Raw genomic sequence first — 15,951 nt, 5'->3', positions numbered from 1 at the left:
CACTGTCCACACTTCTCCATCTTGTCCAGTCTTCTCCACACTGCCCAGTCTTCTCTTTCTTCCCCATCCTTCTCCTCTTTGCCTAGTGATCTTCACACTGTAACCGCCCCATCCCCTTGCTTTTATTGTGACCACATGAGCAGAACATTGAAGATTAGATACTTACAGATCCTCCTAACCCTGACTCCATACATTTGCTTTATATCTTAGATGGTCTGGGGCAATTCTGAGCGTGTCGGCTGTGGAGAGAATTTCTGTGAAAAACTTGAAGGATTTGATGAGACGAATATGTTTCTCCTGGTCTGTAACTATGAACCTCCGTAAGTGTTATCTCTGATTCACACAAAGAATAGTTGTACCTAAAAATATCAAAACGAAAATTAAGTTCTCCATAAAAACATCAAACATTTCTCATAAAATCCTGTGGACCAATAAAGTGCCTGAAGCCGCTGTCTGAGAAGGGGGTCCAATAAATGGGATGAACCTAGACAGAAGCGGACAGTAATCCAGATGATTACAGGGTGGATTAACCTGGATCATCTGCATATAGGAGGCTGAGTGTATACCAAGGGAACTGGGGATTAAGAGCTAATCCTAACCTTAGGCCTTACCAAGTCTTAACCCTACTACTAACCCTACTGCATATAGAGGACATTGAGAAATTGAAGCTCAGCACTGACATAAACCAAATCACAGCTGATGCTAACCCTGATAACAGCTAATAATAACCTTAATGCATGGAGATGTGTGCCAGAAACACAACTAAGCCTAAGGCCTCATACACATGACCGTATTCTCAGTCATCATCTGATCCTCATTTTTTGTGGATAGCACACAGACCCATTCATTTCCAAAGATGCGGACAGTAGTCTGTGGCATGCACACGGCCAGGATCCATGTTAGTGGATCTGTGATTTCCAGAACGCAAAATGGATATGGTCATATGCAAGATTCCCACGAGTTCAATTCAATTTCAACTGTAATACTAAACCTTACTTAATATCAAACCCACATCACAGCAGATACTAAACCTAAATCCAACCCTGATACTAACGCCAAATCACAGCTAATCTTAACTTAATCCTAACACTAACCCCAGCTCTCACTGTTAGACTAAACACCCAGCAGTGTAAACCTAAATTAAATCTCATGGACGTTCACAAAGAGGTGCATGGCCATACACACAAGATATACGTTGGTGACCAACCAATTTTGTGAGGATCCAGTCTGACCATCCAATAGGTACAGGGACCTCCAGGATCCTATCTGATACCAGATGTTGGGGAGAGAAGAGTTGTTATGTTGGGTTTCATCATGCCTAGTGCGCCAGTTCTTGGGGAGTCTGAATGTTTATGGTGGATTAAGGAGAGATATCTGTTCACCAACAATTAACTCTAATCACAGCTGGTCCTAATCCTAACTAGTCCTACCCTTAATACTAATTCTTACACTAACCCTAAAATCTGCTAATTTTAACGATAACCATAACCATAACCAATCCGCTCACTCTAATCAGAACTGTAACCCTAACCTGACCTCTAATCCTAACCTGACCTCTAAACCTAACCTGACCTCTAATCCTAACCTGACCTCTAATCCTAACCTGACCTCTAAACCTAACCTGACCTCTAAACCTAACCTGACCTCTAATCCTAACCTGACCCCAAAACCTAACCTGACCCCAAAACCTAACCTGACCTCTAAACCTAACCTGACCTCTAAACCTAACCTGACCTCTAATCCTAACCTGACCTCTAATCCTAACCTGACCTCTAATCCTAACCTGACCCCAAAACCTAACCTGACCCCAAAACCTAACCTGACCTCTAAACCTAACCTGACCTCTAAACCTAACCTGACCTCTAAACCTAACCTGACCTCTAAATCTAACCTGACCTCTAATCCTAACCTGACCTCTAATCCTAACCTGACCTCTAATCCTAACCTGACCCCAAAACCTAACCTGACCGCTAAACCTAACCTGACCTCTAAACCTAACCTGACCTCTAAACCTAACCTGACCTCTAATCCTAACCTGACCTCTAAACCTAACCTGACCTCTAATCCTAACCTGACCTCTAAACCTAACCTGAACTCTAATCCTAATCTGAATTTAAACCTGAACTCTAATCCTAGCCCTAAGGGTACATTCACACTAGCGGCAGGGGAGTCCGACAGGCTTCTCCGGTGGGTGAACAGCCTGTCGGATCAGTCCTGCGGCTAGTAACCGTGTGCCCCCGGACTGCCGCTCCGTCCCCTTTGACTATAATGGGGGCGGGGCCGGAGTTCCGGCGGCAGCGCACGACGAGAGGCAGCCGGACTAAAAGTATGACATGCTAACTTCGCTCCCGCCCCCAATATAGTCAATGGGGACGGAGCGGCAGTCCGGGGGCACACGGTTACTAGTGGCAGGACGGATCCGACAGGCTGAAACTAGCCTAATCGGAACCTTTTATGTTTCATTCCGCAGGGGAAACTTTCAAGGAGAGAAGCCGTACACACCTGGAGCCTTCTGTTCCTCCTGTCCATCCTCACACGTCTGCAGAGAGTCTTTATGTGCAGGTACAGTAGGTCCAGGGCGCCATTCCCTGTGTATACAGCTAATAATAAAATCTCCAACAAATTATTCTCTAGAAAGTGATGGAGCCGTGGTACACTGAGGACACCCCATTTAGTGGATGACCATGCCTTTCATGTGTCCAATGGGGCTGGTCCTGAAGATAAAGCAGTCTCCTAGCTGATACCTGTTCCTATGCTGCCTTTCCTGGAAGGAATTCACTTCTCATGACTTTTCCTTTGGTAATCATGTTTGGGACCATAAATACACCTATTTACTCCTGAAAATAACTTTTAGTAAAAGTGCCCTCCGCTGGATGATGAATCTTCTCCCCAGCATCATGTATCTTGTAGACTGCAACAGGTTTCCACCAGGTCCCCTCTTTCACTTGGGTCTTTACTAGGGATGAGCTAATCGACTTCGGATCTTTCATCCGAAGTCGATTCACTCATCCCTAGTCTTTACCTTCACAATCCTTCCAGAAATGGCTGCAGGGACATGGTCACACCTCAGAACAGTCTATAAACCTGATATAACATGTTCCACTCAGGCAGGGTTGTCATTGGGACATAGGAGGGAAGCTCTTCTCACATGAAGGTGAACTTTGACTGATGAATCAGTACGGAATCCTAAAAACTTCACCATGGTATAAAGTTTTGTAGCTTTCAGATAGACTGTGGGCCTCCTTTATCAAAGCTGTCTAATTGCCAGACTGTCTTTGTTAGCCATAGCAACCTATGATAGAGCAGCTTTCTTCCCTGGAAAAATGAAAGCCGCACTCAGGTTGCTGACTACCACACAGTTTTGATGAGTGATGTGCTTCACTTTCCACCATGTTCAAGAACTGAACCTCTCTTGACCTAGTCTTGCTCACACAGCAGACTACTCACAGACTGGTGGATTTTTGATGAACGAGGAATCGGCCACTCACTCCACCCTCCATCTAACATCCTTTCTTGGTGGTATGACAGATGGCCAGACCTTCAGTGATGGGTTAAGGCTGGTCTTAACCCACCACTGCTTCGGGAATAAACAGTTGCTATTTCACCACACCACAAACTCTTGTATCGGTACATCACCTGATGAATGCTTTCTGGAGAAACTTGGGGAAATTCTAGTGAGATGTTCCTGCTGGCCGGGCTGACCTCGACAGGGTGGCACTAGGGACCATATCCCTGCTTAAGCATTCATGTAGGCATCCAGCGCAGTTCTGCTACGTACATCATCTAGTTTTCCTCCACAGTGCACACAATAAGCCTGGAGGACCTGAGAACTACTCTGCTCGACCATAGTTGTTCACCCATACTGGGGCTGGCTGGTCTCAGTTTCTGATTGTGCTCTGAGCCCTCCACACTTCTGACCATCTAGTGTGCTACATTGGACCCCCTCACTTTACGCTGATGCTCCCTTGGGCCTCTTTGTCTGTAGGCCACTTCGTCCCGCTCTCTGGACCTCTGCTCAGGCCTCTTTTTCTCTCGACCACTTTGTCCTTTTCTCTCTCTATCTAAGCCACTTCATCCATCCCATTCTGGACCTCCCCTTGGGCCTCTCTCTCTGCCGCTACCATGGCTGCAGTGCAAACACAAACAAAGACTACAAGTAGCAGCATACTGCCCCATGCACAAAGACACAACAAAGAATACGTGTGAACTCCATTACTGCTGGACTTCCTGTATGTATGGACTTCCTGTATGTATGGACTTCCTGTATGTATGGACTTCCTGTATGTATGGACTTCCCGTATGTATGGACTTCCTGTACGTATGGACTTCCCATATGTATAGACTTCCCGCATGTATGGACTTCCCGTATGTATGGACTTACTTTATGTAAGGACTTCCCGTATGTATGGACTTACTCTATGTATGGAGTTCCTGTACGTATAGACTTACTCTATGTATGGACTTCCCATATGTATGGACTTCCCGCATGTATGGACTTCCCGTATGTATGGACTTACTTTATGTAAGGACTTCTCGTATGTATGGACTTACTCTATGTATGGAGTTCCTGTATGTATGGACTTCCTGCAAGCTCAGTGCACTTTCTCACGTGGTTTGGAGGTGCTGGTCTAACTCTCTTTTGCATTGTATATTTGGGGGCGCGACCACCCCCATTTCTTTAGGTGCAGCAGTGGTGCAGTTCACACTTGTTCATGTTTCCAGGTTTGCTGTATCATTGTGCATAAAGCAGTGTGCTGCTACTTGTTGTCCTTGTTTGTGTGGTGGTCAAGATCACCGATGGTCAGCAATGTAAAGAGTCCTGTAGATGAATGATTGTACCTCCCAAATCTGTAAATAATCACACAGATTCACCTATCTACCCTCTATTGTTCCAGGGGGCACTCTGGTACTGTGTATGGGGGAACTCTGACTGTGATTCTGGGGGTGCTCCAACAATATTTATGGGGGCATGTGATGAATACCGCGCCTCGCGGCCCCACCGACTTCAACTACGTCAAGCTCACGAGATTAGTCACTGGTTTCCAAGACGTGACGTTATGCCCTCCCTGGGAGCATGTAAGGTCAGCTTGATACAGTTTACACAGACGCCTCCCGTGGGCACAGGGATGTGAGAGACGGTGGTCCACGCGACCTCTGACATAACTCCACACTTGCTCACAACCCTGACAAGCTGAAGAGCCTTTTCACTGCCCCAGTGAAACAGAGCTTTCCCAGCCTTGTAGACTGCCACCAGTTTCTCGTTTGATATAAGCCCGGTCCGCTATCGGGATTATATAGGGTGAGAAACCGACCTGTGGTAGCGTATAACTATGCCAAAATACGGAAGTGGGAATTCGTGGACCGAGATACAAGAACAGCACAAGATTAAATTATATATTTAATTGCCTTAAGAGCGCACTAGACAATACACGATATACACAGAGAATATATACAGTGGTCGGATGTGCAAATACAGGTGGTATGAATCAACAGAGTTAAAGAGAGCAAGAGTCAGTTACCAGATGGACGAGTTGTCCTTTGGGTTATAATGAATTCTGGGGTGCTATAATGCTTGGCTGTAGTCACATGGGGGCAGTGATATCAGCAGTTTGTCCACGGTCTCTCCAAACACAGTACTCGATGTGACCCCCTTCAAAGAAAGACCATCAACATCCATTATTGCCCATAGCTCCAGACCGGAAGGTCACAGGTAGATGGTTCTGGGACAAACGGATTCGCCTGGGTTCTGTCTACAGGTGGAGACCAAACATGGCGCTGTTATTAAGTTCCTTCTTGGAGATCTTTGCATCTCCCCTTCCCGGCATCCGACCTCCAAACTATGACCAGGGGCATGTCCGTCTTGGTCCCAGGGTCGCAGATATGGAACCGGTTTATGCCTGTGATGGACAGGCAATTCATAATTCCTTATTAACCCCCAGTTCCATGGTGTCTGATGGATTTGAGGGATCTGGTGAATAGCTGAGACCCCCTACATGGGTGTGAATTGTACTCATGTGGCCTGCTTGAAGCCAGGACCCCTGCGGAGTTCACTCCCTCTGCTATCTCACAGCAAATGGCTGGAATTAGATCATGGCTGGCATTAGATCATAATTCCACATTCCTCACAGGGCATATCTGATGCTGGTTATAGGACACTGGTTAAGGAATCATTCTAACAGAACATAGGGGCAATCGGACACCATTAATGGGAGCACTCGGACACCAGTTATAGGAGAACTCTGACACTTTATGGGAGCACTCTGATACACTAAGACGTGCACATCATGCTCAGGTCGGAAGGCTCTCTACAGCTTCTTCTATAGTGTTGCATTGTGCCGGACACATTTCGTGTTGATGTCCACATAAGTGAGGAGTCCACTTGTCAGCAGGACTGCAGTAGAGTCCTTCCTGTCCTCTCCTCCGAGATGGAGATGTGGATGGGAGGATTGGACAATGACTTCTAACCTGTTCATGGTCATGCTTCAGAAATATTGCCCCTATGAGACTCTGACAAGACAGTCTATTGATAAGCCTATCCCTGCCCCTGCAACTCTTATGCTGCTGCAGGCTCGTGTCCACTTAGCACCCATTAGTAATTTCACCCCATTTGATTCAACTTCGATTGTTGCCCTTTGCTCAGGTCTTTTCATCTAAGCGCCTCTTCTTCCTGTTCTCCTCGTTCGCGATGGTTCTCACTGCAGTCCTCCTGGATAATCTTCTCCTTTCTGAAGGGCAGGTCTATTATCACTGAGAACCTGGTCCCTCTGAACTGCTTAGCCCGGTTTCACATTTTTAGTAAGAAGATCTGGCAGGTTGTTCCCATCCAGAACAGCCTGCCGGATCTGCTTACTGCAAGTGTGAAACAAGCCTTAGTCTTCAACTGGACTGCAGCTTCTGGTTTTTATAGGGAAAAAAGCCAGATCCCACAAGGCCCACATACAATGTCATCTACAACTGTGAGTTTCACAGTGTTCTTGCCCAATGGCTTCTCCTCTACAGGCAGTCATGGAGAAAAGATAATCCTGGTGTAATTACAATGTCAGGTTCAATTAGAAAGAACATCCCTTCCATGAGGATTCGATTGGGGATCATGATACCAAATGAGAGCTTAGTGTTAGTGGTGACACAATTCCCAGAAGAAGATCGTACAGAAGACATCAAGTCCGGGGTTACACAAGTCAATGAAGGAACGGAGACCATCATACAAACAACGTCATCTGAAGTGTTCCTGGACCGCAATCGGGAAGTATCCAAATACTTACCGTCTGGTCCAGTGGAGGTAGACAAAGGTTCAGGCTAATCCTGATTGGGTGATAAAAGTTTTGATCATAGATACAATATGTCAATTGCCCCAAAAATTAACTGAAAATTCTCTTTTTATTCATGATCAGATGAAAGCTTAGAGCAGGAAGAAACCAGCACAGCTCAACTGGGCACAACGTTGTCAGAATTTCCGTCAGACACAACACATTCACAGCCTTATCCAGAACCTACACAATCAGAGCTGGACCTAGAACCAACAAAACCAGAGCTGGATCCAAAAATAATATCACAGCTATTCCTAGAACCTACACAGTCAGAGCTAGTACCAGAACATACACAATCAGAGCTGGACCTAGAACCAACACAACCAGAGCTGGATTCAAAAACAATATCACAGCTGTTCCTAGAACCTAAAAATTCAGAGCTGGTACCAGAACCTATACAATCAGAGCTGGACCTAGAACCAACACAACCAGAGCCGGATCCAAAAACAATATCACAGTTGTTTCTAGAATCTACACAGTCAGAGCTGGTACCAGAACATACACAATCAGAGCTGGACCTAGAACCAACACAACCAGAGCCGGATCCAAAAACAATATCACAGTTGTTTCTAGAATCTACACAGTCAGAGCTGGTACCAGAACATACACAATCAGAGCTGGACCTAGAACCAACACAACCAGAGCCGGATCCAAAAACAATATCACAGTTGTTTCTAGAATCTACACAGTCAGAGCTGGTACCAGAACATACACAATCAGAGCTGGACCTAGAACCAACACAACCAAAGCTAGATTCAAAAACAACAAAATCAGAGCTGGTCCCAGAACCTGCACAGTCAGACATGGTCCCTGAACCAACAAAACCAGAGATGGATCAAAAAGCAACAAAATCAGAGCTGGTTCCAGAACCTACACAAGCAGAGTTGAACCTAGAGTCGGAATTAAAATTAACACCATCAGAGATGGTGCAGGACTTAATGTCCACCCGGACTACCACAGAACCTCTAGAAATAATCACAACACAGAGAGTGGAAAAGTCCAGTCCAGATGTCATAGAAGAGACATCAGTACAACCCACCAGCCAAGTCATTGCCTTTCCAGATCAAGAATACCTTTCTGTCTCTGTGAGACCATCTCTTCCAGTGACCGCTACACCCCACATTGATAAGACTGCCATTGAGAAAGTTTTTTTCAACGATGAACCAGATACACCAACAGAAAAACAAAGAATCCCAGTAACAGTTAAAGTTACCACCACACAGCCAGTGAAAACACATGACATGTCTGTATTAGTAGACAAACCCCAGGAGAAAATTGTGGACACAGTAACCAGCCAAGATCAGGCGAGACGGAAAGACCAACAGTCACCAAAGGCTCCTTCAGAAAAGAAAAAGCAGAAGCAGAAAAACATGAATGTAACATCAAACAAATGGAAAACCCAATTGTCCTCTTCCATGAGACGGGATTATAAATCAGGCCTGGCAGGTAAGATGACTCTCAACATGACTCTCAACATCCCAAGAACCTGTCCTGAAATAGCAGGGACACAAGTTGTATGTTTTTCACCTCCTATCATAGTTGTGTGTGTTTCATCACCTGTTGTAGTCATTTTACAGCACCTGTTGTAGTTGTTTGTGTTTCACTGCCTGTCGTAGTTGTATTTCATCGCCTGTTGTAGTCGTGTGTTTCCGAATGGAAACCTATCGGATCCCATTATAGTGAATATGACCCCAGATTAACACCACATTCACCACAATACAGAAACTGGTGGTGATGAAAAATCTCCCAATGTATGGATTGTATTTCTTGACTTCACAAACGACAAATCAAATTTCACAGATCACTTCACAGAGACTAGGACTATAGGGGTAGAACAGAGCAAAGGGTAATAAAAGCAGATAAAGTTCCATGAAGCATGACCAAATCATGGGTCTTGAGGAGAATGGAGGGTTACTTCAGAAGAGTCTGGAGGGGGCAGAAGAGTCTAGAGGGGGCAGAAGAGTCTAGAGGGGGAAGAAGAGTCTGGAGGGGGAAGAAGAGTCTGGAGGGGGAAGAAGAGTCTGGAGGGGGAAGAAGAGTCTGGAGGGGGAAGAAGTGTCTGGGGGAAGCGGAAGAGTCTGGAGGGAGCAGAAGAGTCTGAAGGGGGAAGAAGAGTCTGGAAAGAGCAGAAGAGTCTTGAGGGGTAGAGAAGTCTGGAGGGGACAGAAATCTTTAGTGGGACATTGGAGTCTACAGGAGGAATGAAGAGCTTGGAGGGGACAGAGGAGTCTCGAGAGGACTGAGAAATCTTTATTGGGACACATGAGTCTGGAGGGGATAGATGGGTCTGGAATGGACTGAGAAATATTTAATGGGACACAGGAATCTAGATGGGGCAGTGGGGTCTGGAGAGGACTGAGAAGTCTGTAGTGGAACATTGGAGTCTGAAGGGGGACAGTCTGGAGGGCAACAATGTTCTGGAGGGGTACAGAGAGATCTCTGTGGACAGGGCAGAGGAGTCTGGAGGAGGCAAAGGGTTTAGCCTTCATAAACACTTTTGAGGAGTTTGGGGGGTGGTCAGCTGCCATCATTTATCTGTGGTCAGGTATGCAGCACAAGGCCTGAAGTTACTATACTGTACACACAACAGTCAATCCAGTGTATATCTAATCTACAGGCATAAATCTGTGAAGTACCATGGAGTAGGCAGAGGAGCCAGAATCAGGTATGGATCGTGTGAGGATTCGCTCTGGTAGGCAGGGTAAGAAGACGCAGAACAGAGGCAAAAGAAACAGTTTGTAAAACAAAACGTCAGGGTTTATTCACACAGGAGAAAAAAAATAAAGCAACATTGACAATCTTAGTGTTCGTTCACACAAAGGAAAGTCCAAAGCACAAAAACAGTCATCTTGTTCTTTCAGCATCCACAGCAGGCTTTAGGGGCCTGTTTCCCCGCACGCGGCTCTCAGCCCTCTAGTACGGCACCATGCCTCAGATCCCAATACAGAGACTCTGATTCTGAGCCCAGCTGCCTATTTAAAGGATAACCAGGTGCTGCCAAAACCCGGACTGGCTGGAAATCAGCCTAGCCGCCCATGTTGGGAGGAAAATACCTGCCCTCACAAACAAAACCCCTTGCTATGTCACAATTGTCAGACAGGAGTATGCAGTACTAGTGAGGTAGTCAGAAGCAATAGTCAGGTGAAATGTTCTAGACCTGCAATTTGGAAACTCTTTATTAAAGTCAAGTTCTGGGAGCAGATCTACAGTGTTGATGTCCTGATTATTCCTTGTCTACATTCAAAATGAGGTGCTATCCATCATTAGTGATCATCCACCCATGATTATCCATCATGTCTGATCATCGAACCTTTATCCCTGATTATTCATCATCTTTGACCATCGACATGGCAAACTTTCCATAATCTCTGATCATCCAGCCATGCATCATTGCTGCTCATCCATCTAACCATGAATTCATTGATCAGCTCTGACCATCTACCATGATTGATCATCCAACCAACCATCATCTCTGTTTATCTATCATGATTTTTGTGATCATCTGTGATCATCCTCATGACAAGCCATCCATCTATCATGTAGGATATGGCGTAAGCAGGTGATCAGCTCACCACTCTGCCGTTGTAATCAGCCTCCCAGCATGGATCCATTTTTCTTTTAAGGACCTATCATCTATGATCTTCCAACCATCCAGCAAGTCACCTATACACTCATCCATTATTGTTGATTTTCCAAACATCCATTAATCATCTCTGATCTTCCAAACAATCATCCATTCATCCATCCAGTCCTCCTCCCTGACATCCACATAGCAAATCCATCATTGCAAATCACCAAATACATCCATCATCTCTGATTATCTGTCCATCATCTAAGGCAATCTACAAATCAAGTAATCCCTGATGTCTGTGCTTGTCACCTGCATCCATTCATCCATCATCTACTGCTGACCTCCCATTATTCTTAAGTTCGTGGCTGTAGTTGTTATTACTGGTATATCTTTACTCAGAGGCAGCACCATTGTTCTCTTCATTCTTCATTGATTTGTTTCTTGTTCCTAATCTCATGGTTTTGGGCAGACATTTCTTGTCTGGGCATACATTCCACGTCCTGACTGGGGATTCCTCCAGTTCTGTACAATTGGAGTTTTTGCTTTTCTCATCCCTGAGGGACCTTTCCTATTCCCCTGGAAGGACCTTATTCTTCCACTGGTTCAGAATAGAGAAGACTAGACTGTCTATAGGGCCTCTGATCTATTAGTGATAGCATGTGCAGACAGCATTGTGTGATTAAATACTGAAGATTTAGCTGAGGACAAGTTCACTGATTTCATCCTCTTCAGTAACTGCAGATTTTTTTTTTTTATCTTTGGCTCTGTGATGGACCTCCAGTGCAGACATACTTTGGTCGTCCTGTCCAGAGCTGGCACCTTGCACGAGCTCCTAGGCCTTGTCTATACCCATGTCCCAGGTCAAAGTCTCAACTGGTGTTTCCTCTTTATCGCACAAATCACATTTCATCTTTGGGAGGATATGATGAGCAAAGCCAGAAGATCAGTAAATCTCTCGTAAAGCCCAGCTTCCAGCAGCTTTGGAGACAGTTAGGGTACAAGAGAGGCGTTTACAGCCTGTACCTCCCCCCTGCTCAACAACATTAAGGATCAGCAAAAGACAAATGTCCACTAAGCAGGTAAGTGACAGTTTTACCCTGTGAGCTGAGGAGATTGCATGTAGCTTCAGGGCTTCCCAGAGGTCCAGAACTAGAAAATGAACCATCACCTTTCCAGGTGTCTGTGCTTGCACTGAACTATGACATGACTAACTCTGTATGACCCATTAATGATTATACCTTCACAGGGATGGCGCTTCAGTCATGACTGTACTAACCAATACTAACAAGACTAACAGTCCTATGTATGTTGCATGTTTAGTAGACTATGCGAATCATGGGCATCCCACCACCAGACCACCAGCAGTGACAAAAAAGACAGATGCCATCGTAGAAAAACCGTTTCTTGCTGCAAAAGATCTCCTAACCAACCTTGCTTCATTCTTCTGGTCCAAGTGGTTTTAGTAAGTAATGCATGAACTTCAAAAGATGTTGAAGAAAGGATTAGGTACCAACCATCTACAGGAGGTTCTGCTGGACAACTCCCCTTCTATTGCTGGGTCCTGCTTTGTGTAGGTCTCGGTTCTGCTGCTTCATCTTTAGGTGGAGAAGGAACATAAGAGCCTTTACATGGGGGTGATGATCACCCGAACTAATGTTCTTCCTACAATGTTCATTCTCAAACATTGCCCCAACATGCCCAGTGAGCAAACGATAAACTACAACTTATCCATTTGTCGGTTGGTCACAAGTTAGAAAAGTTATTTGTGGTCAGCAGCACAGTGTAAATAGGAGAAGGGAAGGAAGGATCATGTGAACGACCGTTCGTGTGGACCCCAGCCTTGATAATTGCAGCAGGTGAATGTAGTAAACAAGTGCCACCATATTGTGGATGGGAATAGATCTGCTTGTGTAAAAGAATCACCCATCATATTACCCAATTCAGGGCACAATTCTCCTTGAGTAGTGCAAGAAGAAAAGTACGAAGCAAAGAATTAGGGATTTGTGATAAGTGGGAAGACTGAGCAGATAAATGTACACAGAGCAGACAGCTATGGACAGTAGAATTCAAGTGAAGTTGGAAGTATGTAAGGTGCTAAGGGGCCACACTACAAGATCCATAGTCAATAAGAAAGGAATGACTGATGCATTTTATCCTTGTTCTTCTTAGGTTTGATTATCTTCGGTTACTTCTTCAATGGTTTACTGAATGTCCATCAAGAAGTCTTCAACTGCCTTTCATGCCTGGAATAGCAAGATCATTAGGAACTGTTTAGGCCTCATGCCTGTGGGTGACATCACAGATGCTGGGAGTTATCTGTCCTGCCTGTTAAGTCATAGAAGCTCTATAATGGAATCTAAAGTCCTGGATTATCTGAAGTCCTCTCCAGCATATCAAAAGTCCGGGCATATTCATCACCTCTGGCTGCAGTGCATCTGGTCGGCATGATCTCCACTGCTTGTACTTTTCTCTGCTATTTAGTTTTATTCATCATCTCTGGCTGTGGTCCAGCTGATCAGCATGATCTCCACTGCTTGTACTTTTCTCTATTATTTAGTTTTATTCATCGTCTCTGGCTGTGGTCCAGCTGGTCAGCATGATCTCCACTGCTTGTACTTTTCTCTATTATTTAGTTTTATTCATCGTCTCTGGCTGTGGTCCAGCTGGTCAGCATGATCTCCACTGCTTCTGCTTTTCTCTATTCTTTAGTTTTATTCATCATCCCTGGCTGTGGTCCAGCTGGTCAGCATGATCTCCACTGCTTGTACTTTTCTCTATTATTTAGTTTTATTCATCATCTCTGGCTGTGGTCCAGCTGGTCAGCATGATCTCCACTGCTTCTGCTTTTCTCTATTATTTAGTTTTATTCATCGTCTCTGGCTGTGGTCCAGCTGGTCAGCATGATCTCCACTGCTTCTGCTTTTCTCTATTCTTTAGTTTTATTCATCATCTCTGGCTGTGGTCCAGCTGGTCAGCATGATCTCCACTGCTTCTGCTTTTCTCTATTATTTAGTTTTATTCATCGTCTCTGGCTGTGGTCCAGCTGGTCAGCATGATCTCCACTGCTTCTGCTTTTCTCTATTCTTTAGTTTTATTCATCATCCCTGGCTGTGGTCCAGCTGGTCAGCATGATCTCCACTGCTTGTACTTTTCTCTATTATTTAGTTTTATTCATCGTCTCTGGCTGTGGTCCAGCTGGTCAGCATGATCTCCACTGCTTCTGCTTTTCTCTATTCTTTAGTTTTATTCATCATCTCTGGCTGTGGTCCAGCTGATCAGCATAATCTCCACTGCTTGTGCTTTTCTCTATTATTTAGTTTTATTCATTGTCTCTGGCTGTGGTCCAGCTGGTCAGCATGATCTCCACTGCTTGTACTTTTCTCTATTATTTAGTTTTATTCATCGTCTCTGGCTGTGGTCCAGCTGGTCAGCATGATCTCCACTGCTTGTACTTTTCTCTATTATTTAGTTTTATTCATCGTCTCTGGCTGTGGTCCAGCTGGTCAGCATGATCTCCACTGCTTCTGCTTTTCTCTATTCTTTAGTTTTATTCATCGTCTCTGGCTGTGGTCCAGCTGGTCAGCATGATCTCCACTGCTTGTACTTTTCTCTATTCTTTAGTTTTATTCATCATCTCTGGATGTGGTCCAGCTGATCAGCATGATCTCCACTAGTTGTGCTTTTATCTATGCTTTAGTTTTATTCATAGTCTCTGGCTGCAGTCCAGCTGGTTGGCATGATCTCCACTTTTTTTTTTCTCTAGTCTTTATTTAGTTGCCATCACAGCTCTTGAGAATGCTTTTGATCTTTAACTTATTAATGGAAATGGCCCAGATTCCCGTCTCCATCCACATGTAGCTCAATCATTATAGCATCTGGAGATGGCCTGTCCATTCCCTACCTAATCAACACAGCTCCAGTTGGCTCTGAGAAAACCAGAGATGTTATGAAAGGGCAAGTACCCATAGACATCCCAAGAGATGATTGTTTGTAGGAACTCATGGAGTCACCCAAGGATGAATGGTGAAAAGCTATGGGTAGGAGGACATCTTCACCAGACACTGATGAGGTCTTTGTGGGATGTGTCGTATGAACTATTGGACTGGATGTCTTGAGATGGGATATGGATTAGGATCCATCATTCTGGTACTGACAGGATCTCGGGTGTTATTATTTATATTTGTCCCTCTCACTGTATATACTCCTCCTAAAACATAATAAACATTGTACATATAGCAGTGGTATCTGTGTTCTCAATATATGACATCTTGAAGACCCTCCATAGATTACCGAACATGACCAGAAGATCTCCGCTAGCACTGATATAATCTGATGTACTCAGGACACAGTCAGCAGATGCTCTACAGGTTCCACATAACAAATCTGCTCCCTCATGATGGAGAAAGTGGCTCTGAGAAATGTTCTGAGGCAGACGAGTCAGCAGAAAAGCAGATAGGAGACGAGTCAGGGATCTGTGGAACCATTGTATAGTTTTATTGAGTCTTCTTTTACCCACAGCATCTGATCCAGTATCAGCAACACAATGAGGGAACGCATCAATGACATGAGACTTAGTTTCTTTGGTCTTCCAATGGTGAGGAACATCTTAGTAGAAGATCTTCATGAAAAGAGAACAAATCTGATGATTAATCCTAGTTCTCCGGGGTGTCATCCTAGTTCTCCGGGGTGCCATGTGTCCTACCTCCTCTAAGTGCGTTGTCTAAGTGAACCCCTGGATCTTCACAGTACCCCTGATGGTGGGGATAGACTTTCCTGAGGGGTACAGCAGGTCGCTACTAGTGTTGAGCGCGAATATTCGAATTGCGAATTTTTATTGCGAATATCGCAACTTCGAGAATTCGCGAAGAATAAGAATATTTGCCTCTATATTCGTTAAAACGAAATTTCGTTTCCTTTTAAGTTAATAAAATAATAGAAATATAATTTATTAGGCCCAATGCATTTAGAACAACTCACATATTATAAATCACACACAAGCTGTAAGCAAAAGCAGCTAACAGTAGTTTGGATGAGCCAGCTAACCATTACACGAACAGAATTTTTTTAGGAATT

General features: G+C 44.6%; 1 protein-coding gene across 1 annotated transcript in view; it reads left to right on the top strand.

Moving 5' to 3' along the window:
* LOC120990592 (peptidase inhibitor 16-like) overlaps positions 1–15,080 on the top strand; it is a 48,684-nt gene extending 33,604 nt beyond the window's left edge. Inside the window, exons 3-7 of the mRNA XM_040419508.1 lie at positions 211–320; positions 2,471–2,562; positions 7,392–8,753; positions 11,660–11,959; positions 13,049–15,080. Coding sequence (XP_040275442.1) covers positions 211–320; positions 2,471–2,562; positions 7,392–8,753; positions 11,660–11,925 — 1,830 coding nt within the window. The 3' untranslated portion in view covers positions 11,926–11,959; positions 13,049–15,080. The remainder of the gene's footprint in view (positions 1–210; positions 321–2,470; positions 2,563–7,391; positions 8,754–11,659; positions 11,960–13,048) is intronic.
* Positions 15,081–15,951: the final 871 nt, after the last annotated feature.

Source organism: Bufo bufo, chromosome 2, assembly GCF_905171765.1.
Source record: "Bufo bufo chromosome 2, aBufBuf1.1, whole genome shotgun sequence".
In the NCBI taxonomy this organism is placed as follows: domain Eukaryota; kingdom Metazoa; phylum Chordata; class Amphibia; order Anura; family Bufonidae; genus Bufo; species Bufo bufo.
Note: the sequence above shows the minus strand (reverse complement) of the source record. Positions and strands in the feature narration are given on the sequence as shown.